Genomic DNA, 27840 nt, shown 5'->3' with positions numbered 1-27840 from the left:
TGAATGATTGACCCAACGGTGTTTAAATACAGCAGAACAAGGAAAGTGCAACTATAAACAAGAAGCAGAGGGTTTGCTGTGTTGCGTGGCTCATGTCAGCTGTCTTAATTCAAATGCATGAACATCGCTAAATGAAATGACACTTTCAAAACTGTAATGGCAGGATTGAGATAGATTGTGGCACCAGAGCATTTGTACTCTGGCTGCGTCTGCTGTTTCCGTTGCAAATTACTGAGCTCTCTCTCGGTTACGCACTGTTCCTAAAAACAGCAACGCACTAGAAATTAAATCAAACTTTAGTTTTTGCTCTGCATAAGGAAAATGGTGCTGAAAGTAAATGTCTGTTTACGCTCTGCCACTTGTCTGATGACTGAATACATCAATTTGTAGCTGAATTTCAAGACGGGCGTTAATTGTTCCTGTTTGGGCCGAGCACTGTATCCTCTCGCAGCTTCAGTCAGGCTCGATCGATTCTTCTCACAAATGAGCAAAATGTCAACCGGGGAAATAAACCACAAATATTCGGCCCAAAGGACGCATTTGAAAAAAACATTGGTAACCGGTGTTAAGTGATTGTGTATTGGGGGCGGAGAGCAGACCTGTGTTAATTAAAACCGCCACCGAATCATTGTGCCCTGTGGTGCTCCAAGCCAATGCAATACATTGTTATGGTCATAAACCAGCCGGGTCGCCTGCACGAACACACTGATTCAATTTAGTTTCTAGCATATTGCGGCACACTTTGTGATATGTTTCCCGTTGCTCCAGCTGTTGTTTGACAGTTTTCAGCTCACAATTCTTGATGATATGATCAAGAAAAAACCCCAGAATATGATTAAGTTAAAGAAAATGAATAATACAGTATGTTCAAACTCTGCTGCCAAGTCGAGTGTACCACATGCAGTTTTATTTTGTATATCACTGCTGACTCAACAACAGCATATCACAGTACGGCCTAAATTAAACTTTGATCATTGAATGAACAAAAGTACATTTAGCAGATAATGACGGCCTTTACTCGCACCGTTGGAAAAAGAACAACCCAAAGCTTTCATATGTCATCCGTAAACTAAATAGTTTTACTCTTTGATAACTTGGCAAATGAACAGGAGATACAGGATGTTCTCTAGTTAGAAGCCGGGTTTATACCTTTGGGTCATTGGACCGACCTTTCTATTTAAGGAGAACAAATACAGCAGGAAGCACATAAAATGAGCAGAACAACTAACCAGTGGGGATATAAGTAGTTATGTGTGCTGTAATGTTCCCACCTGTGGACATGTTTCAGCTTCATGTTTTTATTTCCAACATTAAGCAGTGTTACTTGTTCACACGTCACAGATGTGATGTAATGATAAGGACTCTTCCAGCGGCTTTGTGAAATGGGCCATGGCAAAAATGTTTATGACTTCTGAATCCTACAACACACCGAGCAACTGTACAAACGCCCAGCTCATAAAAATTAAGGTCTGTAATATGTCACTGTCTTGTTACTGAAACTATAGGTCGTAACTCAAAATAGGACACACGCCTTCCCCCGGGGCGAGCCGCATGATGAGAGTAGCAATTTGTTTCAACGGGCCTGTATCACATTACAGAAGAAAATCTCCTTTCGTGTTCTGCCAAAGTTACAGAACAAGAGTCGGAGTGTGTAACTTTGTTGAAGGTCTTGCATCTGCGCCCGTTTCTGTAACTTCAGCCTGTTGAACACGTCTGTGAGGTTTTGTTATAACACACACACACAGACACAGACACACGGCTGCATCCACACACGTGTAATGCGACCCATCAGGACCTGATGTATTAATGATGGACAAATAGTATTAACGCGCCACTTTGCACACACAAACTGGTATTGACAATAAATCCGAATTGATCAATAAGGCTTGCCGTGTGAACGCCTCGTCTGTAACAGAACGCCAGAGTAACAAACTGCGGGCGATGAGTTTGACAAGACAAGTGTGGTAACCAGACTGGAAGGGTCTAATGAAAGACTGGTTTGAGTTGCATCATGGGAATTGGAGGATCCAGAGTTTTTGTAACTTGACTCGTATTAGGAACTATGTTTCCTGCCAGTCCAGCAAAATGTATCGAAGTACAATACTGTGGCTTAGTGCGTGCGTGTTATACATGTGCTTTATATGTGCATGTTTCATATGTGCATGTTTCATATGTGCATGTTTCATATGTGCATGTTTCTACGTTGAATCCACACAAAGATTTATGCAGCACACACACCTTGGCTTTGCATCAACATAAACACACACACACTGAGCCACATACACACATTACCCGCCACTACTGCTCACACCCATACATGATACCCATTCACGAAAACACACACCTTCCCCTGCCGGGCTTACAGAAAACGTTTCTCCTTCTATGGGAAAGAAAATATTTATAGACTTAAAGCTCCTTCCTGTTCCAACCACACACATATGCACACACACTCCTATGTATGATGTAACATGTGCTGTGTTGCGTTTCCAGTGGCTATCAGTACTGTAGCATTCATGACAAGAAGGAACATTTTTGGTGGTAGTAATCACAGACCGCCGCTGTGGTCGAGGAGGGACAATCATTTACTGTTAGCAGGGAGGAGGAGCGGCATCAAAGAGGGAGGAAGAGGGCGGTGTAGGGAAAGAAAAGAGAGGAAGCAAGTGGTTGATGAAAGAATTTGTACAACTGAATTGGGGATTTTAACATCCCCACCCTCTGCAGCCCTCCACTCTGGCCTAATTTTTCCCCTCTGCTGCGATGATTCAGCACTTCACTCCATCTCCCTCCCCACTCCGTCTCTCAGCGTCTCCATCTTTCTCTCCTTCTCCCCGTGGCCTCGTCTTGTTTTGCATTCCCTCTTTCGGTGTCTCCAGCGGCGCACTCCCTCTCTTCTAAAAATGTAAATGTGAACTTTCTCATTATCAGGCGTCATTTGTTCAAATTAATTCTCAAACTCCTGCTGTCTTAACAGCGGGGAATAAGGAACTTTCACAAGACCGAATATAATCATTACCGCCTCGTGACAATCTGACATTCAAAAAAGATTTCAGGGATTGATTTTCAACTTTTTTCCTTTCGGCGGATGATTGTCAGCTTCTGATTGTGTCATGCCTTCATATGAGGGTGTTATGACTGCCTTGAGTGCTACTCAGTCATCATCATGGATCTTTAAATCCAGGTAGAGGGATGAAAACCACATAGTTTTACACGATAACAGAGATGACTTGTTGGGTCTAGCGTCCCATCGCTCTGCCTTTCTTGTTCGTCTGCCCTCTCGTTTCTCACAGATCTCCCCACTGCTCCTGTCATCAACTGTGAATCAAGTGTACTCTCCAGCTGTCCTTTCTGCATTCTTTCTCACTTTTTATCTCCCGCTTGTGATGCGCTTTCATGTCTGCAGGCCAGAAACACAGAAGGTCCTGTCTCTGACTCTTCTCACGCAACATGAAAAGACTTGTGTGTGTGTGTGTGTGTGTGTGTGTGTGTGTGTGCGTGTGCGTGTGGTGCGTGTGCGTGCGTGTGTGCGTGCCTTACTGCAGCTACAACAAAAGAAGTAACGGACACCATGAACCTGAGCTCAGATTATTGTGTCTGTTGAACCATCGCTTGGTTGGTTGTCCTCGGCAACAGGCCGACCTTAAAGGAACACTAAGTGTTTTGGGAGATCGGCCTCATTTCACCAGCTCATGTCTTTATCAGGAGACAATAAATATCATGCCAATTATTAATGGGCAGTACGTTCACTGTTTCCATAGGAAGTTAATTGGATGTTTAATGAGGCTGTACAGTAGGGGTGCTTTGACCTCGGTCAACTTCACTATTAATCACAGCGCTGCAACAATTAGTTGATTAGTTAAACAAAATAATTGCTAACTATTTTGATAATCGATTTTCGAGTTTGTTTTCAGCCTCTTAAATATGGAGATTTCCTGCTTTTCACTGTTTTTATATTATATTAAACTGAATATTTAGGTTTTGAAATGAAAACAAGACGTTTAAAGGACTTCATAAACTGAGATTGACATCAGATTATGAAAATAAGCAGCTTTATTATACAATGTATACTTACTAAACTTAATATATACATATATTATAATATATACAAAGTCCACAGAATCTCAAATGTTTCCCACATTTGTTGCTTTTAATGTTTTCTATAATTGTGAATTGAATATCTTTGGGTTTTAGACTTAAGCAATTTTAAACATCAATAGACAGTTATCAATAATTGACAGTTTAGTGGATAATAATTTTACATTTTATTCATCTGTATTCTGTAGTTTGAGCTCAGTGATGAGTGGAGTCTGCAGTAGTTCAGACGCAGAAATAATTCTATCGTCACATGTTGCATTCATCCGACGTATGTCCATGACCTCCCTCTCAGAATGTAACACCTTCTGTATTTGCATTTAAAATGTTGTTGTTCATTAAATGTTGTGCATCTCGGGCTCTGCACAGAGTTTATGAACTCGGTCCGTGTCAAATAAATTTGTTCCAGAGCATCACGAGCAGAGCAGCACCACCCAGGGGGACATCTTCAAATGTCTTGTCACAGTCCCAAACCCAAAATATTAAATTTAATTTATTATCACATTTGGCAATGAAATCATCAGATCTTACAGAAAGCTGCAACGAGGAAATGTTTGGTATGTTCCCCGTCAGAAATGTGGTCCACATGGTGGATGTTTTCAGAGCATCAAGAGTGAATCTGTCTTTCTCATCAGTGAGATTTCTAATTAACGCCAAAGACATCGTCTCTACCTGTTGCTCACATGGATTCTTTTAATGTTTCCTGAACGTGTCAGCTGTGATTTGTGGTTTTAAGTTTCACCAGAGTAAACTCGCCCATTGGACATCTTCATCTGGGCTGATTCAGACGTCACCCACTCCAGCCAGTGTTAAACAAAAACCCAGGAACTGAAGATAATTAGTCAGATTTCTTTTTTTGTGTGTGTGTGTGTGTGTGTGTGTGTGTGCGTGTGCGTGCGCGTGCAGCTTTCTTTGCGCGCGTGTGTGTGATGCAGATGGGGTTTTGGGAAGGGGGCCAGCACACACAATTGCTCCATTGAGCTGACTCACACCCCCCAAGTCTCTCTCACTCTCCCTTACACACACACACACACACACTGGTGAGACTTGTCACAGTTTGCTCAGTGCAGTCTGAATTCTCGACCGAGTGAAGTCGACAGGGCCTCAGGGTTAAAGTCTTGTGGATTTTACAAACAGCCCCCTCCCCTCTTTCTGTTGGTCTGTCCTCCCTCTCGCTCTTCTTTTTCTCTTGTATATAGGTTTTTAACATCTTAAAGTTACACGGAGCCTAATTATCTCCTCCATGTGTTTGAAGCGGAGCAGGCATTTCTTACGGCCGTGCATCTGCAGGGGTGCGTTTGTATGAGAGTCTGACACACTTCTGATACTTCTGCGATGTTTTGAATAACTTCCCTCCTCTGTTGCGCCTTATTAAACGTCAAAGAAAGAGACAGATGGAGAGCAGTACTGTTTTTTTTTTATTCAGGGACGGCTGACTACTCCAAGTCCGGGTAGATTTATTCTCTCTTCCTTTTTTATTTATGTTTTTCAATTTTTACAGATGTCCTTGTACTGAATTGGCTTGTTAAGTTGAACCTAAATATTTGACAGTTTAATTACTGCTGGATGAATGGTGTCAATGTCATGCATAGTTTTGTCTTTTTGTGGAGTAGTTTGTTTTCATCATATGCAGAAATATGTGTGCAGACAAATGAGCCAGTTCATCCCACACAAAGGAGCAGCGTGATTTATTTTTCTATTAATAGGCTCTTTTTGAATTATGAAATGTCTGAAGAAACCATATACGTCCCCTAAAATAATGAGAAAACTGTATATTTTAATGATTAATTTGTTTCAGTTGCAAGTAACACAGAAAAGAAGTCATTAAATGTGATTTCTTACAGACTTGAAAGAATATTAAGATGTTTTTTTAATATCGTTTGAAGTTCAGTTATTTATTTTGATGTGTATAATATAATTCACGACTCTGTAACGTGTTTATTGTCATTTTTAATGTCAGATGAAACTCCACATGCTGTAGTTTGACTTATTAGACGTGGATAAACCTCCCATTGGCTGATTATTGCATCCTTATGCTCTGCTTTCTTGTCTCTTTATCATTTTCAAATTTCCTGTCCCCATCTATCTCTCTCGCTCTCGCTATGGCTACGTTCTCGCATGTCTGCCAACCAACTTTGGCGAGAGTGTAATCAGCCATGTGCAAAAATGTTCCCACTAATATTTCCGTTCAGCAGTATTTGAACAAAAGCAGTTAGATAAATTCAGAGTTCACGCATCGTCTCAAACAGAGTTCCTGATCAGCCGGCACGCTGAAGACGAGATGTTTTCACTGTAATTAGAGGCGTTGACCCAAAGCATCATTATATCTCACTTGAAGTCCTGTGAGGTATCGGACCATATGGTTAAATGAACATCTTTTGATGTGTGCGGTTTGAGCGAGCTCTCCTGCTCTTTGTGACTGCCGTAGGTGGCGAGTAGAGACGAGCTCGGCTAAAGCAGCATCGAGAAAATAACAGACAGACAAGTTCTTGACTGAGGGGGAAAAATGAGCAAGAAGAGAGTAAGAAGGTGTTCGGTGGGAGGTGGCACCTGGAGAGGGGAGACGGGAGGAGGTGTCGCCACATGACGAAGGAGAAAAAAAGTTTGTTTCGACAGAGGCACAAAAACAAACTTCGACACCGCTTTACTGGAAAGCTCTGCTCTACAAATGCCAAAAAACCCTCCGTCTGCATCCTCCCTCCTCGTGTGTGTGTGTGTGTGTGTGTGTGTGTGTGTGTGTGTGTGTGTGTGTGTGTGTGTGTGTGTGTGTGTGTGTGTGTGTGTGTGTGTGTGTGGTGTGTGTGTGTGTGTGTGTGTGTGTGTGTGTGTGTGTGTGTGTGTGTGTGTGTGTGTGTGTGTGTGGCCCGAGGACACAGTGTTGTGATTAAAGAGGAGGAAAAGAAAAAAGTGACTTGTTCTAGATTCTTTCTTCTTCTAAATAAACAACTTGGCGTGCGAGCCGGAGAGGATGGCATCGCCACAGGGAGCATGAATCGCGGATATTAACACACTTACCATGTGACCGCCGGCGCTCTCAATGACACATTTGTGTACAAAATACATGCCATGTCCCCAATTCTATTTCCCTGCTCAACATTGAGGGTCGGGGGCGATTGTACCTGAGACACGTTGGTGGTCTTGGAGCCAGCACAGCACTCTTGGTTTCTAATGATTGTCCACGAGACACTTATTCATTCACACAGGCCAGGTCTATAAACTATAAGAAATGTAAAGTTCAGGAACTGCAAAAACCCCTTGAGCGAGTTTGCTTTTTAATTGCTTTTCATGAACTGTGAAGATTAGGCAAATTGGGAGAAGCTAATTGGAAAAGTGGAGTTTCTCTGGCCTTTTAATTTCTTCATAATAACTCCTATTACTTTGGTAAACTGTTTGTTTGTGTTCTAAAGTTGTTTGGTTGTACTTGTGTTGAGTGCTAATTAGCTCATTCTAGCTAACACGCTAACCTAAGATGCTAAACATCTGTAAGTTAGCGTTGTTGTTTGGAGCATGTTAGCTTTTAGCCTGAACAATAATTAAATCCTGAATACAGTCTCGCAGAGCGTGACTGTAGACTCAAACAAATATGTAGAAATCAGATTTCTACAAACGTTTGTCTTTGTTCTTCTTCTTCTTCTCTTCTGTGGTTATTGTTTGCTCAACTCTGGCGTTTGTTCTTGTCTTGAAGTTTAACAACAGGGCAGGATCATTTCCAGGTCAAGTGTGAAGAGGTGAAAAGCCGCCTCTCACCAGGCTTCGGGCGATGATAAACTCTTTGCGCGCGCTCTATGTCAAAGCTTAGACTTTGTGGTTATTGCTGGGTATAAATATTAATAAGAACTAATATTGTATTCTCAGCTGCTGTTGATTCTTTCAAAAGAAGTTTGCCTTGAATGTAGGGTAATGCTCCTTTTGTGTGTATTTTACTTTCACATTTTAGTATATTTGTCTTGCATAGAGTGAGAGGAGAAGAAGAGATAATCCAGAGGGGATCAGGTGATGTTAAGGTGCTTAACTAGTTTCCCAGGCACCGGTGACTGTACTGACTTCTGAGGGAACGTCATTCTTTTGACATGTTTAGTGTTTGTGTGAGCAGGTAGGATGGTGATATACAACTTCCTCTCGTAAAAGTGATCGTAAAAGTAAAATAATGACGATAACATTTTGTTTTGAAAGCCCTCTCTTGTGTATCCAGGTAGACTGCGGAGACTTTGAACCATCCCCTCAGCTTCAGCTGTACTTTGTGTTTACTTCAGTGCTAGTTATCATGCTAACATGTGAAACTGTTTAGCATCGACATGAAAGCATCGTCACTGGGAGGTTATTAGTATGTTGACGCTAGCATGTAGCTAATAGTACTGCCTGGCAGACTGATGGAAACAAATTAGTTTCTTGCTAATTACATTTTTGTTTAGCAGGGACCTTGCACCGTTGAAAACAGAAGGCGCTGCCTGTTCTCAACATAATTTCCGCAGTCCCCCGGCGTACGAGCAGTACAAGATGTAACGGTGTAATACGAAACAGAGTAACACATTTAATTTAAGCAGGGTGTTAAATAATGACAACCTTCAGCCGCACATCGTATCATCTGCGCTGCTGTCCATCAGTGCGTTACATTACCTCCCCTCTCTCTGCTGCTCTTGATGCCTGATGCCCTGTACCGTACCGTACCGTACCGTACCGTACCTGTACTGTCGTCTCTTGGAGGGATTTTGTGATGATTTAATCCCACAGAGCAAATCAGATCATTGGCACTGCTCGCTGTATCAGAAACATGGTTTCATCTGGATTTACGCTGTGAAATCCAAACCAATTTTTGGCTTGAGTTTGAATTTATAGCAGAGAAAATAAATCCCAATTTGCATTTTTATTACAAATGGCCGAGAGTAACGATGTCGTCGTGTGCACGGTTCAAATGCATAGAGCTTGAATAATATGTGTGTGTGTGTGTGTGTGTGTGTGTGTGTGTGTGTGCGTGTGCGTGTGGGGATCATGTCATTTGAGTGTGCTTTTGTTTGTGTTGGTCAACTCTTGGCTCCTATTTGAGTTAATCTATCAGTGATCAGATTACTGTGGATTATACTCTTGACTTTTAGAGGCTTGACCAAGACGGGATCAAACACGCTGACAGATACCCCCGCATGCAACCAGACTGATGGGCTTATGCATGTGAACTCACAAACCCCTACATAAACAAATATGAACTGACACATGTGCACACACACACACACACACACACACACACACACACACACACACACACACACACACACACACACACACACACACACACACACACACACAGAGTCAGATCTGTTGGAGGCCATCCCATTATCAGAGAAGCATATGTGAAACCTCTTTTGTGCCCTGCATAAATCCTTAAATTGAAAAACAAAAGTTTCTTAGGGCTGATGATTCCTTCTAGTAGTAGTAATGATGCACAATATTACATTTTTGCTGATGTTTTTCAACAATTGTTGGTACCAATATATGCACCTTTCTTTTCTCCACCTAATTGCAGAGAACATCTCTCCTGTAGTGGAATTAACAATTGTTTTCCTACTGACAAAAATACAACACTTTTCAAAATGTACACATTCACTGAGCTTTACAATAAAACTACTTCAACTTAGGTTACATGTAAACCCTGCCACATTTATTTTAATGTAATATATCGCAGTCATATCAGAGGAAATGTTCATTTCTAGCCGAAGCCGATATTTTATATTAAAGCCTTTATGTCATCGTGCATCCCTTCCTCCTATGAATGGACTGAAAATGGACTAAAACAACCTTAAATGTAAATTTGTTGTGTTAAATATACATGAACTCTGTAGATTAATAGCATGTGGCTTTTCCGTTTATATATTATATTTGAGTCTGTGTGTTTCGCCTTTTTACTGAAGGGAATTTAAATATCTTTAAGACTTTGCTTGGAGGAGAAACTGTGAGCAGCAGCACTCTCTCAGTTCACATGAAGTCACAACACGAAGAGCCAGAGATGCGTTCAGTACAATCAGCTATAAAGCTGGAGGATAGAAATAGCTGTTTTTGACATGTGCAACAGGCAGATTTAGTCTCTTGTGACATCCGACGGTAATTTGAATATTAAAATGAATTCTGACAGCCTCTGTGTGTGTTCATAGTTAGTTGACTGCAGGTGCTTTGACATACAGCATGTACCTGTCACATTGTGGCAGTGTTGCTCATGACCTGTCATTTTTCTCATTGGCCCCTTTTAGTTTCCTGTCACCCTGTGGTGCAGCGTGACATAAAAAGCCCCAAAATAGTCCCTCTTTTCTCAATGACTATATAATCTTGATCGCACTGTGTGTGCAATAAGATGCTTGATGCTGCCCTACATAAACCAACAACAAAGCACGGAGATAAACACAAACCGCAGGGACACGAACACCCACGAGAGTTGTTAGGTGGCTCAAACCAGGAAAAACAAACCAACCGCCACAGGGGGAAATCCTAAAAAGGCAGATGAAACAAGTCTAAAAGATAACAAAACAAAAGGAGTTATACCTCACACTGATATTTAAAACCACTCTTTACATGCCTTTACAACATAATCTTTTCTTAGTGGGGAATTCATGAGATTAACTTCAGCTCTTCTCTCACTGACCAGAGAGCTGGACAGAAACTGGCTTTACACCACAGTGACAGACGACTCAACTGTCCTCCTCTGAATGAGCCGTGTGTGTGTGTGTGTGTGTGTGTGTGTGTGTGTGTGTGTGTGTGTGTGTGTGTGTGTGTGTGTGTGTGTGTGTGTGTGTGTGTGTGTGTGTGTGTGTGTGTGTGTGTGTGTGTGTGTGTGTGTGTGTGTGTGTTTAAAAAAAATAACTCGATGTGTGTATGAAGCTCGTCTTTTTGCCTCTGTGTCATGACCATCTGTCAGACGGCAGAGTAAGCAAATGGCTGCCAAAGTGACTCGGCAGAAGAAAGAAACACAAAGTGAGAGAGACAACAAGATGTGAAGGAAGGAATGAGAGACAGAAAGATGGAGGGAGAGACGAGAAGAAGGAGAAAGATACAGAAAGGGAAGAACTAAAGAAGTCCAGAGCCAGGCTGGCTGTTTCCAGACGGCATGCTGGAGCTTCTTATTTACTGGACAGACACGAGTGGTATCAGTCCTTTATCTACCGCTCTGTAAGAACCAATGGTGCGGTCACGTGCTCCTCAGATGGTCCCACCTACAGAGTTGGGAAGTTGTTTTTCCGACTTTTGGTGTGTACATGAGTCATAATGTGGACACAACACAGACACTATAAAGAACATGTCTTGTATTTAATCACTCAGTGTTTAACGACACGTTGATATGTCTCAGGAACTTTTACGATTATTCCGTCACCTCATGGATACAGCACAAATGCTCTATCACGCAATGTTAACGGAAGTTAAACAAGTGATTCAGATCCGCTACAAAATGTAATGGCTTCTTCCTCGGCCCACGATACACTCTTTCACCAGGTTTGATGAATATCAGGCGAGCAGTTATTCCGTTGTTGTCTGTAGTCTTTAAATGTCTTTTTGTGTGTGCACAGTTTTAATCAATCAAGTTTGTGTTTGTGGGCGAGGCAGATAAAGGCTAGGGCCATTATCACTAAGAGGTTTCCAAACCCATTCATGTGATGCGAGTTATAAAAATAGCTCTCCAACATCTGCTCTATACTTACCATTTTAAATCATGTTTCAATCAGCGATTAAGTCATATTTATAGCAACCATTTGTTGATAAATCACTCGTACTGGTCCCTAAAGCACTGCATTGTTCTCATCATCTCCAAATGCTTTTTCTCTCGGTGCTATCTGTGATGGACTGCAATTCCCATAAATCACAGGGGGTTGAGAGGGGAAGCAAGCGGCACAGATGCAGCTGCAGGATTGTACTTTCATTACCACATTTCCCCAATTCAACCTTTTTTTCATGATGATAAGTTCCCAAATTGTTTCTGTATTGGTCTCTTTCACTCCTTCTCATTGCCCCTTCTGTCACGTTACTCTGCTCTCCCATCTGCTCATTTAAAAAGAAGTTTAACGATGATATTATGCAGTTAAAACGTATAAAAGTAGAACCTAGAACTGCAGTTATAAAATACATATTTGGCATTTACAAGCAGGGAACTTGCTGATCTGTTCCCAGCACAGTCTGTTCATCAGCGTGTCGAGGGGATACAAGCATCGGAAAGGCGTGGGACTTTAAACAGATTTTTAATTCCAAAATGGAATTTAAGATATTAACATATTAATAATTTTAACAATAAAATAATGTTTTAAATCGATGCAGTCAGGGGAAAAAACCCAGAAAATAAAAGTGTGCAAGGTCACTCAACACTCAGCAGTAAACTGGTTTAACATTCAACAGCTGCTTGTTCGGCCAGCTGTCTGTCATTTAAGTGGTCGTCTTATAAATCGATTATAAATTGAGAACAGATTGAGAACATCTTGAATCAGAATGTGATAATAATATATCTTAATTATACGTTTAGGCTTTAATGCTGAATTCATGTGACTGCAGTGCTCACATTAAGCTGATGTGCTTCTTTAACACAGGTGTCACATGAAACAATGATTACATTAAAGTGTGCCAGCTGCAGGGTTGCTAATATCCGCCTTTTTCATTGGAGACATTTTTAAATGTCACAGTTTGAAAAGCACAGGTGTGAATAATACAATTAATGATCCCTTCAGGGTCTTGCTATTGCTCAAGGCTTTTCTTTTGGGTATGCAAACTACAACGCTGCTGATCTCAAACAGGCAATACGCTGCAAACAATGGTTTAATACCAAATTGAGGCACATATTCTGAATGCGCCTGTACGGCCTACATGTCCAAAGAATGCTCCTAAAACCGGAATAATAATAAAGTGATGGCAGTGTGATACTGAAGCTTCGATACGTGCTTCAAACTATGGACTACAATTACATAGAACCAGTGCTTCGAAGCTTGCTTCAAGTCACGTGACATGTGACGTCCGAAGCAGTAACTGCTTCATTTCCTGAATGAATCACTGGACTGGTTCGCGGTCCAATCAGGTGATTCGCTGCCACTGCCTCGTCTCGATTCTGACAGGTTGAGACAGTTTTGAATTTGAGCGCCTCAACACTTTATAACCGCTCTAAACATTGCACAATTTGTGGGTTGTTGTCGTAGTGGTATGCGTTATTGCTGTTGAGTTGTTGGTATTGCGTTTGTATTTGATCATTATGCAGCCAACTAGCGAAACAATTGTTATGCACGCCAGCATCATCTGTTCCTCGTGCGCAAGTAAAGAAACCAGATCTAAATCTGTTTAAAGAATAATGTACATCCCACATAAAAATGCGCAGCCCCAGTGGCGCAGCTCGTAGAGCAGGCGTTCCCTCAATTAAAGGCTTGCCGCAGCAGCCCGGGGTTCGTAACCGACCAGTGGCCATCTGTTGCGTTTCATTTCCCTTATCTCTATCCAATATTAAACTGTACTATCATTTAAAGCCATACGCCCACATTTTCCCCCCAGCACTCTCTTCTCAATAACACATACACACAATCATCAATCTTTATTTTTAAACAGAACATGATATTCAGTCTTAGATGTGTGCGTCAAGGCAAAGATACTTTAAATCCACTGCAGCCTTGCACTTCGCCAGGAGAAGTCACTGTACCTGAAGCTTCGAGTAATGAACCCATTTCCGAAACAATTGGCTGAAGTGGTTCAGTGCTTCACAAAAGCTTAATTTGCCCATCACTACTGAATAATACTGCTGTTTACATGACCCTTTTCAAATTTGGATATTGTTACATTTGTTTGTTACAGCTGGATATCAGTACGCATGTTAATGTAGAGAGTGTGGGACCCTTGACTAGAGTGGAGCCATCGTTAGTGTCATTAGTAACACCTGTGCTTTCCTGTGCTGGTTCACTGGCATGACTCACTGACACACCTACATGGGCCGTCGTTAACGTTATTAGTTACACCTGTGCTTTACTAGAATATGACGGAAAGGTCTGAATAACACGATGTCCCTTTTGGCCCCACCGAGTTAATGTCTGGACCGTATGTTTAACACAACTTTAGCCTCATTAAGTTGTCAGATAATGACATCATGATTGTTTTCTTCTGTCAGGGCTGCAGGCCTCGTCTACTTTGCACATGAGCACAGATGCTTCGGGGAGGTCTTTTCTCATGAGACACAGATTTACCACAACACTGTTTCTATGTGTCAAAAGAAGATCTGTACTGTGAGGCAGCCAGACATGTTAAAAAGCAGGGGAAGCTTGATGAGGATCAGAAGAGACTGAGAACAGATGAGATCAACTCGATCTGATTGACAGAAATAAACACCTTAGTTGACTTCATTAGCTGCTTAAGTGTCTTACAATCATGTTATGTTGGTGGTACACTTACAAACTGCAAGATTTGACGTTTTCACACCCCTGTAAAAGATGTTTGCACATGTGAGTATAATGTTTAGTGACACTCTAAAGCAGTGAAAACACATGAAGATTGAAGAGGAAAATAGATTCCTCTGGTTTATAATCTCTATCTGGTCAGCCATAAAGGTGAAAGACTTTATTACCAGCTCAAAATGCAGAGCATTAAACATTTCAGTTTTGAAGAGCTCAACGAAGCAAAAGTCCAAACCCAATTTGGAGCTTTTTTCCACTTGGAAATATGTCCTGTTCTTTCCTCAGAGCCTGTCAAACTGTATTTCTGCAGCGGGTATACTGCCAGCTTTACTTTTCATCCTACACTGAGTATTACCATCTGACTGTTCACACACTCCGCTGTCGTAAACATATAGAAATTGATTTTATGTAGGTTAGTTTTTTTATAGTAGTTGTGGGCGTGTTGGACAATCTAATCTTATTTCAGTCTCTGCTTTAGTTTCCGAGCAGATTGACGCACTATCCACAGTAGATGAATGGAAGGGCTGGCACAGAGTGAAATGATTTGCAGGTCACAGAAAACAACAGCAGTTATTTTGCTACTGAAAATAATAAAAAAAGGCCTAAAAAGCATAACAAACGGTGTGAAAATCAGTTTTCTACCTGGCATTGCTTCTCACAGATGTAGAAATGAACTGTTGAACAGTGTTTGTGATGGTCTCTAATGTCACACCGTCATCGGCTGTCCTGAAAGAAAACCGATCAGTAAAGCATTCAGGAGAGGCTGGAGGTGAAAGGGAACTACAGAGCAAATAATAGAGCTGGACAATAGTTTTCTGAAGTCAAGGGCAGCTGACTGTAAAGGGAATGAGTGGCGCTAATCACTGCGACTCCCAGTGTATCGATCCAGTGGGTTTTAATGGACACATGGAGGGATGCCTTGGTCATCTGTCTATTTGGTAAATGGTGTTTGCTTGAACTGTGTTTGTCAATGCACTGGTGGAGTGAATGAACAAAGGACCTGATTAATGGACGGGAGGAAATGAAAGGAACAGATACAAGAGTGACTGAATGGATGACTTTGCCTTAGTGCTGGGCAATACATTGATATTATATCAGTATTGTGATAGGAGACTAGATGTGTCTTTTCCTGGTTGTAAAGGCTGCATCACAGTAAAGTGATGACATTTTCTGAACTTACCAGTCTGATCTAGCTGTTATATTATTTGCCTTTACCCACTTAGTCAATATATCCACATTGCTGGTTAGTATTCATCATGATATTTGATTTTTCTTCATATCGCCCAGCCTTACTTTGCCTCTTTCCAGACCTCAGAATCACTGCACGCATCTCATATTTTTGTCAATGACTCAAACGGTGAAGAAACAAAAAGCTATTCAATCTGATTATCTGGCAGCGGATGACTATATTAGTGTATGAGTGGGTTGATGAAACATGTATGAATTGATTTTTTCACTTAGTGCTTCACTAGAAGACGCTTTTGATTGTTCAACATGGACATCCTGTTGTCTAAATGGATTTAACCTGAGTGGACTCAGCTGAGGCGGACTCTGGTCTCACATGCTTTCATTATTACGAAAAGAAACAACCAGGACTCGTCTTTAAAAGAAGCCGCAAGTTTCCCTCATGTTTGTTTTCTTCAGAATACGAAACAGAGAATGAAAAGAGTTCAAGTTATGTGAAACTTGTGTTAATGACCAAATATTAGTTGATTGTCTTGTATGGTGTTTTAAAGTTTCGTAATCTTCAAAAGCCAAAAATGCGCTAATTAATATCTTAAACAGATTTCTGTGTCTTGGATAAAACGTCTCTCAGCTGCTGAATGTTTATTTGTTTTTTAATTAAACTGTCTGTATCCATGCTAATCTGTGTGTGTGGGTGTGTTGGTTTTCAGGATGAATGGGGCTCCAGTGACTCGTCCAGTAGGAGCAAAACTCACATGTCTGACGACAAGACTCACAGCCTGGAGACTCTGGCGCCAGGTAGGAAACTTCACTACTCATCATGCACTACAGCCACACTGTGCTTCAAGATGTATTTGAGTATTTGAAAGGGAAGAAGCTAATGTTTTTTGTGTTCAGTACCCCATTGTGTCTGCTTGTGATTGTAATACAAATACATCCCAGCTGTAAAGCATGTGCATGGCTGACACTGCACACCACAGCAATGTAGCCAGAATGTATTCCACATCATGTCTCCACCACCAAAACCATTTCCTTTCTCAAAAGTGGTAACACAGAGGCATAGTTTTATAACCAGTAGCTCATAAACTCCCTCACCCTCCTTCACCTTACCCTGTTTTAAATAACCACAGGGAAGACAATTCAACACAGGCAGCAGTGTGATGCAAATTTCAAATGTTGGAGTCATTCAAAAATAATTCAAGTATCCATTTTAATCTCGCCGCAAAACCCAGCTATGTGTCTCCACCCAGGCTTTGAGAAACGCTGTCTCAGAGTCCGACAGTCACAGAGGACGGAGCATCTGAGCCGCGATTTCTCATTCAGCTCTCATCTTCAGCCCGACTCAAAGCAGCCGCCCCTCCCTCACGAGCCGTGACTTGCGAAAGCTGAACACACACTCTCTTATCTGATCCAGCGGTGGAAATGGAATCCAATTTGAATGTTGAAGTGGAGGCATTTTGACTTCAGGGTGACTTTACATGATTAGTGTTGACGGCAGGCAGCGCATCACAGCACACAGGGGAAGAGGGGAAGAGGGGAAGAGGGGAAGTGGTGAAAAAGAAAGAGAGAAGGAAAGTGAAAGATAAAAAAGAAAAGAGGGATGATAGTCATGAAAGAATGTGGCGGCAAGGAGAGAGTGAAGGAGTGAGAGCTCATTGTGCATCAGTGCCCTTTTTAAGTTAAATAGTCCCCAGAATAAGTGTGTGTCTCTGGTACTGTGTGCCTTGCTTAAAACAAAAAGGTAGCCTTAATATAAAAACTAAATCACAAATATGTATTATAAAACATTAAAAATATGGTACGGCATCAAGTAAACCTTATTACAATGAATGTTTGAGGAATAGTTTTTTGTTTTTGGAAAACTGTCATAGAATAAAGAACCTTATGCATAAAATCTCAGTTAAATGCAATCAGAACGGTGGTATGTGCATTTATCACAGTCGCTTTAACATCCAACATCATAGTAATACATTGAGTGGACGCATGTCTTTGTAAATAAAATGAAGTATTAACTCAGTATCATCTTTGCATGTAAACTATTCATTCAAAACTGATGCAAAACATAATCTTGCAATATGATACTGTCTCATTATTTTCTTACACCCCTGAACTGCACCTTCTGAAAACCTTGTTATCCAGTAGTTTGATTTCTCACGTTGCTGCAGTGATGTAGAAGTTTACTCCGAGACCCCGTGACATCACTGTTGGGTGTGGTTACAGGTGCGATGAAATGCACTTCTCACCTCATCAATGATGGTGGCTGTAAAACAGTAGCATAAAATGGAAATACTGTACTGTCACTGTAGTCTTCCACAAGCAGCTAGCTTGACAGCTGTGAGTACTAACAATAGCCATGTTCGTTGTTTACGTTCATCACGATAATTGTGTGCGTGACTTTGGAGGAAAGCCTGAAGGGACGGGCTGTCAGTGTTGTCAACGTGGCGACTTTCTCACTAGATTTATCGACTTTTGGAGCTGCTAGCTACTTTTAATGGAATATATCTGGCAACACGAGGCTGGGCTTTTTGTTTCAAAAAAAAAATCAGTCTTCTTCAACGTCACCCACCCTAGCTTTAAGTACTGTACTTAAGTTAATGTACTTAGTTACTTTCCACCACTGCCTGCCAGTAACCATCAGTTGGAAACACGACTGCGTTGATTTCGAGAAAGTGTCGTAACAAACAAAAACAAGCAGCTGCAGGTGGAAAAAGCTTGGCGATGAGACCAACAGACCACACCTTTCCCCGGTACAGAGCAGCTGGCTCTGGATTCGGTGTACCTGCTCGAGAGAGTATTGGGGAAATTACATCTGAATGAGTAATCCCACAGAGAAAGCGAACAGTTAATCTGCTTTAAGTGGTTGAGCGAACAAAGGAAGAGAGCGTGCGAGATAAAGATGTTCATAGTCTGAGCTAAACACTCACAAAGTGAGAAGTTGAAACATTAATTACTTACCAAACACCGATATCAGCAAGGACATCACACACACTCACGTACACGTACAGCAGTGTCTCGGAGGCGCCGTTGTACAGTCGCAGGCAGATCATCGTTGTGAGCTTTAGCTAATTAGCATGCCAGACACATTCACATGCTGTCAGGGACGCATGCACACACACTCTCCTCCTCGTCAGGCTCCGTTTCTGTCTGTCTGTCTGTCTGTCTGTCTGTCTGTCTGTCTGTCTGTCTGTCTGTCTGTCTGTCTGTCTGTCTGTCTGTCTGTGCCTGTCATACACACACTCATCCATACTGAGAGATAGTGTAATCTCACGCTGCCATATGCTTAACACAAGTCATTAGCATAGCAGCTGCACCCGGCTAATAAGTTGCATTATTATTCGTGTGTGTCTGTGTCTCAGTACTCGTGATGAACTGTGAAATTAAACATGACAACTTTCTCTGTTTAGTACACAATGATCTCCGTAATCTGGTCAGACAGATGCAACGTTTGTGTGTACGTCGGGGGTAATAATTGTTAATGTTTTCCAAAGTTTGATTTTTAGGTTGCAGTAAATGACTAAATTCAGAAGAATTATATTGTTTTCTTACTCAGTGCAGTGAATTAAAAATGTTCTTTTGTGTTTCGCCAACGTAGTCTGGCCTTGTCTTCTGATTTCTGTTCTGCATATAAGCAGCATAAATCTCATGTCAGCTTTCCTCACTGCCATGTTGCCGCCTTGTCAAGCAGCATCTTGAAGCAGCGAGGTTTCCTTCCTGTCAGTCGTGAAGGATTCTTGCACCAGCCAGGCTGCTGCCTACATTTGATATTCCCATTGATGTATAATCCCATTCATTCCTCAGACACAGTTTCAGCCTTTTGTGAAGGTTTAAACTTCATGTTTGGTGGCAGCTTTTATTTTTGGATGCGTTGTTCTTATTTAATATGTATTTCACCAGAAAGTCTCATTGTGAATGTGTTTCTTATTAAAACCTGGACGTACAATTTGTTCTCTGTTGGTTTATTGTTTATTTGAAAGTTGAAACGTAAAGAAGAAATGTTTTGTTTTATCCTCACATAATTTATAATGTAATCTGTCAGTTTTGGTGCAGTAGTGTGTTTTTGTTCGCCCAACATCCAGTTTCCTTGTCCCAAAATACCGTGTAGTGCTGGATTTATTTTAAATTTCAAGCCTCAATCTCAGTTAAAATTTTGCAAATAACACAAACAAGACAAAACCAAAATAGTGAGTCTCACCAAATGCTATGGACATTTATTGGCCGTGTGCTTAATGTTCATGCGTGTGTGTCCAGGTAAGGTGCGCTGGCAGGATTTTGACCAGGATCTGTACGTTGGAGCCACGGTGGTTCGACCGGGTCAGGATCCGTACGCCAGGAACAAGTTCAACCAGGTGGAGAGCGACAAACTCCGTATGGACAGAGCCGTGCCAGATACGAGACATGACCAGTATGTATCTCTGCTATTACACAGACTGTCTGCGTCTTTTATTGTTGCATGTGTGATTGCAGGGATTGTGTGTGTACATGCTGTTCCTTGCTGTCTCTCAAATTGACTAATTAGTACTAGACTGGATAAGATCTCGTGGAAACTCCCTCTATTGTGGTCTATCAGATGAAACCAGGAAGTAGCTGCAGAGCTGACACGCACTGTCTGCTCCATTCAGAACCCTTTGGGTAACGGCTGTCAATTGTTCTGCTGAAAAATAAATCATGGCGCAAAGTGTACACTTGCGTATTTTATTCCAAGATGCTATTTCAGTCCCTTTGGTCACGCCGCATTGTCTTCTTTAGTAAAGCATAAATGCAGTGAAGTAAAGTGCATTCTGGGAAAATGGTTATAATGTTGTAGACTGTCATTGTAGATAAACACAGCAACAGCGTGTCGCTTTAAGAATGATTTAAAATGACAGAAGATCTGGCATTGTCTGATTTTGAGTCTTACTCGAGCTGAAACCTTCGGTGCTGGAAAATGGCCGCTTTAATTGACAGTTGGTTGGCGTTGCTGGCAGCTAGCTGTCTTCTCTGCTGGGTCACCCTTGCCCGCATCAGCTCCACCGACTCTTTACCTTGTGACGAAATCACAGTGTGTGAACTGTGGTCTGAGTATGTTTACTCACCTGTTGGGTCAGACGAGGCGCTTCAACACACACTCCACCTGCTCTGAGGGACACGTCTTCGCTGTAGTGGGCTTTTGTTTTCTGGCTCTGCGTCTGCGTACGAGCCATTTAAAAGAATTTGTGGCATTCAACAATTTTTTTTCTAATGCAGAACTTTCTCGTTAGGTGAATTCACAAAATTCACGAATGATCAAGACGTGTCGTACGAGTTACAAAGACAGATGGGGGGGAAAATTACACATTTATTTCAAATGTCATGTATGACACTGTATCTAAATACAACTGTGCTCGTACAACAGTCATTGGTTTTATTCCTGCTGTGTCTGTCTAGATGCACACTGTGTGATTCAAAGACTATTTTTATAAAGGCTGTTGTCTGGCCTTACTGATATATTGACCTCATTTGGACAGCCATTAGCCTACAAAAAGAACAGGATGTGTCTCGTATTGATCTGGTCTTGATGTGTCACTTGCACAGCATGCAGCAGCACTGACTGAAGTTTTTACAGAAAAAACAAAAGCCCAGTTTATTCTTCAGGACAGCTTCATCAGGTTTATTGTACAGCTTCATAACACACACCAGCACCACAGACATACATACAGGAGGATGTCAACACAAGATTGATTCAGTTGCTTATTAACTCGTTCCAGGGTTTTAAAGCCAGTGCTGCTCTGACAGACGGTACAGACATGGGCGGATTATGACACAATGGGCCCCTGGGCACAGTCATTCAAAATGCCCACCACCTCTCCTACAGAGGAGACTTTATAGTTGTTAAAGCTCCTTTTTGTATTTGTTTTGTGTCTCTTTTTAGTAATTTTGTGTGTGATTCCATTTGTGATTATTATTTTATAGTCATTGTGAGCCTCTCTGCAGCTGTTTGGCATCTCTTTGTAGCCATTTAATGTTTTGGGTTACATTTTGAGTGTCTTCCTGGTTGGTGCGTGTCTCTTCGAGTGACATTTTGTAGGTGAACGCTTGATGCTCCTCACACACCATGCTAACAGGCAAGTCAACACCTGTGTGTGCTGTCATTCAATATGTACTGTACTCTTTAAACAGTACAGCTGGTATGTCTTTTAAGCCTCTAAGGCCAACCTCTCTAAGTCTTGTTAATTATAGGTCACGGTTAATTTCTTGAAACAGAATTGTGGATTCTTTCTACACCCCCCCCACACGCATCTGCTCATGTGATGTGTGTGTGTGTGTATATATAGCGTGTACAGGGCATTACAACGGGATTTCTTCAACCTCCCCTTGGCCACTTGTCTCATGTAGCATCATATCAGCCGTGTTCCTCACTTTAAAGTCAGGGCAGGATTTGTCTCTGTTGGACACGCACACGATCTCATAGGATGTTTGCCCAATACCTGTCAATCCTGTGTGTGTGTGTGTGTGTGTGTGTGAATCCTATTTATCCAGACTCTGTTTAGGGAGCAGTTCCAGCTCGCAGCTTTGCTCACACATTCAGCTTTGTGCTCCATGTACGTAGGAGTATTTATCCATGCGTGCATTTGTACACATGTACAGGTTTTCTCCTAATTTTGATGGTTTCTTGTGTGTGTGCAGTTGCAGACACAAACAGTGGAAGTCTGACCTTCCCGCCTCCAGCGTAGTCATCACCTTCCACAATGAAGCTCGCTCTGCTCTGCTGCGGACTGTGGTCAGGTAGGTGAATGGTGTGTGTGCTGTCCACTTAAAAAAAACAACAACAAAAAAAAACTTCTCTATTTGGATTTGTGGGCTTTTCTAAATATGTTTTTATCTTCCTATAAATTCCCTCTCTTTCTCTGTTTAGTGTCCTGAAGAAGAGTCCTGTTCACTTGGTCAAAGAGATCATTCTGGTTGACGACTACAGTGATAACTGTGAGTAATAACAATAGGTATAAAAAACAACCCTAATAAGACCAGCGTGAACATCAGAAATACGTTACTGAGTCTCGTGGGGGAAGTTGGGTTACGTTACAGTTACAGCTCCCATTCTACAATATAAATATATATATATTACTGTAAGTAATAAAGATGGTGAACAATGGGATCTATATTATTATGCAGTATAGTATCTAGAGTGCACAGTTGAATTATTAGTGCACAAAATGCTTGTACTGTTAAGTCAGTATTACACAGATGATGAATAAACAAATGATGGGGTTATAGCTGCTGACGGGTGAAATAAATAAACGCATGCGCTGAATGCTTTGTGTATGTTTCAGCGGAGGATGGGTCGCTGCTGGGAAAGATCGAAAAAGTGCGCGTGTTGAGAAACGACCGCAGAGAAGGTAGTTTAAAAGAAGAGAAGAAGAATGTTTTATATCCTTACAAAACAAATAAATGTGGGGGTGACATCATTCTAAATGTGTTTTTTGTAACCGATGTTTCCCTCAGGACTGATGCGCTCGAGGGTTCGTGGTGCAGACGCCGCCACGGCACCCGTCCTCACCTTCTTGGACTCTCACTGTGAATGTAATGACCACTGGCTGGAGCCGCTACTGGAGAGAGTGGCTGAGGTACACACACAAATGGACACACCTTTATACATCAGTACAGTACATTATCGTTCATACAAGGACATTTAAAGATGAACAAGTCCAACCTGAAAAAGAATGAAAGTGTTGCAAAGAGAGACACTCTGGTTTGACCTCCTTCTTTCTCTAAACGCAGCTCATCAGGCTTAATTTAAAAGTGAGCATAAAATACACGTCAACAGTCCTAAAGTGTTGATATGTTCGAGTAAAGCATCAATATAAAACTTTTAATGAATTGCAGTTCATTTTTCTCCATCAGCAGCATTTGTGCACTTTCTAGTTTCATGTTGTCTATGTTCATCTTGTGCACACAAATGAGCTTCAGCTCGGAAGAAGAAGAAAAAAGAAGATACCTCTTGGGACTTTAGGGACTCTGTATTATTCATATTTGTAGGGGAATTAGTTTTCCCCTTCCCTCTTTCACGTAGAGGTTAGAGATCAGCTACAAAGCAGCACCCCTGGAGCTGGCACTGTCTTGTTAACATTCATGTGAAAAACAAGGAGCGCATGACTTTAATAATGCAGGAATGTTTTGGGGTTTTTCAGTATAAAAGGGGTTTTTCAGTATAAAAGCACATTTTCACTGCTCCAAATTCTTCTATGCATGTTAGAAATGACCAGTGAGTCAGTAGATCAGAACTGGACCTCATGTGGTGATTTATTTCTGTTGGGTGGCAAAATGTTATTTATGTTTTGGGACAATGAAAGTCAGATATTTCTCCCCCCCCCCAGTGTCAGAACAGCTGATCCACCAGGTTTATTTGATTAAAAAAGACGGACTTCTCATTAAAAACCCAATTAACAGAATACACATAGACTCCATTACAGATTAACAGTGTGTGGTTATTTAAATTGAACTATTTTAGAAATGACTTCAGAGGGAGTTTCTTGATTTGAATGTAATCTCAGTCTAAAGTGGGACAGTGTTTGTAAAATGGAGGTTATTTAAATATTCATCTGAAATGACTGAAATAGTCTGATCCTGCTTTTGATCCTCCCAAACGTGCTGTTTTGTCGTTCCCTAGTTAATAAACGCGTGGAGCCAAATCTAAAACAATTTGCTGTCAAAGCGATTGACTTTGTTTTTTTCTTTACTTTAAATAATGAATCACTCGATATAAAAAAGAAAGAAAGAAGGAAGCACGTCATCTGTGTGGGTGAAACCTCATGTGTCATATCAAAAGGTTTCATCTCTAAAATAAATAAACTGACTCGGTACCTGGAGGCTCGTTTATGGGAATTGTCATTTTGACCACTTGAGCAAACCTTTCTCTAAACCTCCGTATGATGTGGCTCTGTGGGAGTGAAGCAGAACAGACAGAGCTGCTTTACTTTCAGTTCTACTTCATAAACACTGATCAAATAATTATAGAACGTAAACTAAATATGAATCATTGGGAATATTTACTTCTGCGCTACACAAAGCATGGTAAACTTAGACTTTTATATATTTATATCGAGTCACATTTCCTGTTATTCTGAGTTTTTGTTCCAGTGAACCATTTTGTCTCCGTCCTTCCTTCTCAGGACAAGAGCAGAGTAGTTTCTCCCATCATTGATGTCATCAACATGGACAACTTCCAGTACGTGGGAGCTTCGGCCGATCTGAAAGGAGGTACAGTACACAAGGTTCTGCTCTTCTACTTTAAATTCAGATATACGTTACACTTCTTCTTCTTCAGTCTTTTTTCATATTCTTTTTCGTCTATTTATATTTCTACATATTTTTTGATTTTACAATATTTGTTATAATATTTCCATGTTTGCTCTTATTTGACATTTTGATTTCTCTTACTGTGTTCATGAATGCACCAATACACCAAAGCAAATTCCTTGTATTTGAAAACCTACTTGGCAATAAAGCAAATTCTGATTCTGAGACACACACACACACACACGCATGCACACACACGCGCACACACACACACACGCATGATGCGTTATTGTATATTGGATCTTATTGAATTTTGCGTATGTAGTTCATTCACACTGATAAATGTATGTTATGTAACATTTCTACATTAAAATGTAATAAAACGTCTATACCTATGTTATATATTTTGTTGAGCTGTGTACTAATCCTTCATTTTAATCAAGGTAACTGTTTGTGTTTCATTTGGTCTCCCGTAGTGGAGATATATTCTCTTTGTGCATGTGTCAGCATTGTGGATCTCTGCCAGAAGCCGTCATAAATTGACTTTTCATCAAGTTTTAAGCTATATTTTTATGATACACTTTCAAGGTCGTTTTTAACTGTGTGCTTTAGTCAGAAGAAGGATTTTACATATTGTGCGTTAAAGGGACTATTATATCCCAGCTTATGCTTTATAGTTTTGGTAAATGGAGTAAAATTGAGACACAACTTTATACGTCGTCAGGTTCAGGAGGTTATACTCTCTGTGACGCACAAACTCATACAGACATGTGAAATCAGGCAACTGCAGATGTCAACTGATCTGAACCTGCCAAATCTAATTATATAGCCAGACTGCTACTTAATCCCAAATAATGGTGTTGTCCTTTCGTCCTGTGTGTGTGTGTGTGTGTGTGTGTGTGTGTGTGTGTGTGTGTGTGTGTGTGTGTGTGTGTGTGTGTGTGTGTGTGTGTGTGTGTGTGTGTGTCGGTAGGTTTTGACTGGAATTTGGTGTTTAAATGGGACTATATGACTCTGGAGCAGCGACGAGCCAGACAAGGCAACCCCATCGCCCCCATAAAGTGAGATCATACACGATCATATATGACAGACTCACCGTTGTCTGGTTCTGCCCGACTACTAATCGTATCCTTTCTCTCGCTCCATCCACCTGCCCTCTTTCTCTCTGCCCCTGCAGGACTCCAATGATAGCAGGAGGTCTATTTGTCATGGATAAGGACTACTTTGAGCTGCTGGGAAAGTATGACATGATGATGGATGTATGGGGAGGAGAAAACCTTGGTGAGTGCTGCTAAAGTTAAAATGCAAATTCAGTAGAGTTACAGTCGAGCACGAAGTCAGTAGAATCACAGATGAGGGTGGTTAGGAGATGAAAGTATGGCCCAGTAATGGATGTCAGAGGAATAGTGTGTGTGTGTGTGTGTGTGTGTGTGTGTGTGTGTGTGTGTGTGTGTGTGTGTGTGTGTGTGTGTGTGTGTGTGTGTGTGTGTGTGTGTGTGTGTGTGTGTGTGTGTGTGTGTGTATAGAGTGGCAGGTAGAGAAGATGACTGTCAGTGTTACCATCAATACACTATGTTGCCGTAATGTGTCTCAGTCCCTGACTTTGACTTTCAGCCTCTGGGGGGGTGAAAGATGAGTCAGGAGTTTTGCCGGAAGCATTAAAGAAATAGTTTGACATTTTGGGAAATAAAGTTAATAGTTTCTTCCTAGAGTTAGATGAGAAGATTGATACCAGAGATCTCATGTCTCTACGCTAATATGAAGCTGCAGCCACAAAGACGGGAAACGCCCGGAGGAAACTGTCTTTGTCCAACAATGATAACATCTGCCTCCCAGCACCTCACTTACCAGTGTAAAAATAACACCGCTTTTTGTTTTGGTCTTTTTCTTGGGTGGGGGCTGGTAGGTTGACTGTCTGACCTTTTGGACAGAGTCAGGCTAGCTGCTTCCATCTGTTTCCAGTCTGTATGCTAAGCTAAGCTAACAAACTGCTGGCTGTAGCTTCACATTTAACGTACAGGTACGGGTGGTAATACTACTAACTTTATTTGAATAGCCCTTTTCTAAAAATAATGTTTACAAAATACTACAATAAAACCCAAAAGCAGCAGCAATAAAACATACAAATAAAAGATTAATACACGAAGTAAACGGATTGAATGTGGAACAACCAATAAGACCTTGCCTGAGGGTCTATGGCTGCGTTCCTGCTCGTAAATAATTAAAAGGTCAGCCTTATAGCTACAGGCTAGGCCAGGGGTCACTAACAGGCGAGTCCGGACCCAGACGCCGACCTATCCGGACCCGGACCTGTAATCAATCAATTATTAAGGGATTTTCTATTTTAACCGGCGCAGCTTTTTTTGTTTTTTACGGCACTGGTTTAGCGGTTCAGGAAACTCGCAGACCAATTACATGCGAGTTAAGCCATCCCACGTGATGCTACTCAGCCAATCAAATCATCTGTGCATTCTAACCGGCAAACATTGCGACTCTGAATACAGACAGATGAGAGGCGCGTGACAGACGGAAAGACGAGTTAGCGATACAGGAAGAGAAGACGGAGAGAGGGAGAGAAACACAGACGAAGAGACGAGTGAGCGGCAGACAGGGAGAGAACAAGAACTACTCATGGCGCTCTCCAAGAAGAGAAAGTCAACAGAGCTTTCAACCCAGAATGGACTCATTACAACACCAGCGTCTCACGTGCTCAGAGACCGTGCTGCTCATTAAAGTGTGTGGACCCAGGATGTGCTAGTCTGGGTTAAACTGTTCAACTGTTAAGATGAGTTGAGACTGATTTATTCTAACATTGGTTGAGAGTTAAATCAAGATGTGAAACAGTTAAAGAAAAAGGGAAACTCAAGCTGCTGCTACACTTTATTTTATGTTTCTAAGATTAAGCACTTTATTTTAAGATGCA

General features: G+C 41.4%; 1 protein-coding gene across 5 annotated transcripts in view; it reads left to right on the top strand.

The window, feature by feature from the left end:
• Positions 1-27840, top strand: part of galnt2 (UDP-N-acetyl-alpha-D-galactosamine:polypeptide N-acetylgalactosaminyltransferase 2) — a 52692-nt gene that overhangs the window by 13602 nt on the left and 11250 nt on the right. For all 5 annotated transcript variants that reach the window (XM_029459549.1, XM_029459538.1, XM_029459530.1 and 2 more), the window contains exons 2-10: positions 16376-16463; positions 19914-20067; positions 22308-22406; positions 22537-22604; positions 22952-23017; positions 23124-23245; positions 24791-24878; positions 25891-25978; positions 26095-26198. In XM_029459549.1, the coding sequence (XP_029315409.1) occupies positions 16376-16463; positions 19914-20067; positions 22308-22406; positions 22537-22604; positions 22952-23017; positions 23124-23245; positions 24791-24878; positions 25891-25978; positions 26095-26198 (877 nt within the window). The remainder of the gene's footprint in view (positions 1-16375; positions 16464-19913; positions 20068-22307; positions 22407-22536; positions 22605-22951; positions 23018-23123; positions 23246-24790; positions 24879-25890; positions 25979-26094; positions 26199-27840) is intronic.

Source organism: Cottoperca gobio, chromosome 3 (assembly GCF_900634415.1).
Source record: "Cottoperca gobio chromosome 3, fCotGob3.1, whole genome shotgun sequence".
Classification (NCBI taxonomy): Eukaryota; Metazoa; Chordata; class Actinopteri; order Perciformes; family Bovichtidae; genus Cottoperca; species Cottoperca gobio.
The sequence above is the reverse complement of the archived record's forward strand: the minus strand, read 5'-3'. Positions and strand labels throughout refer to the sequence as shown.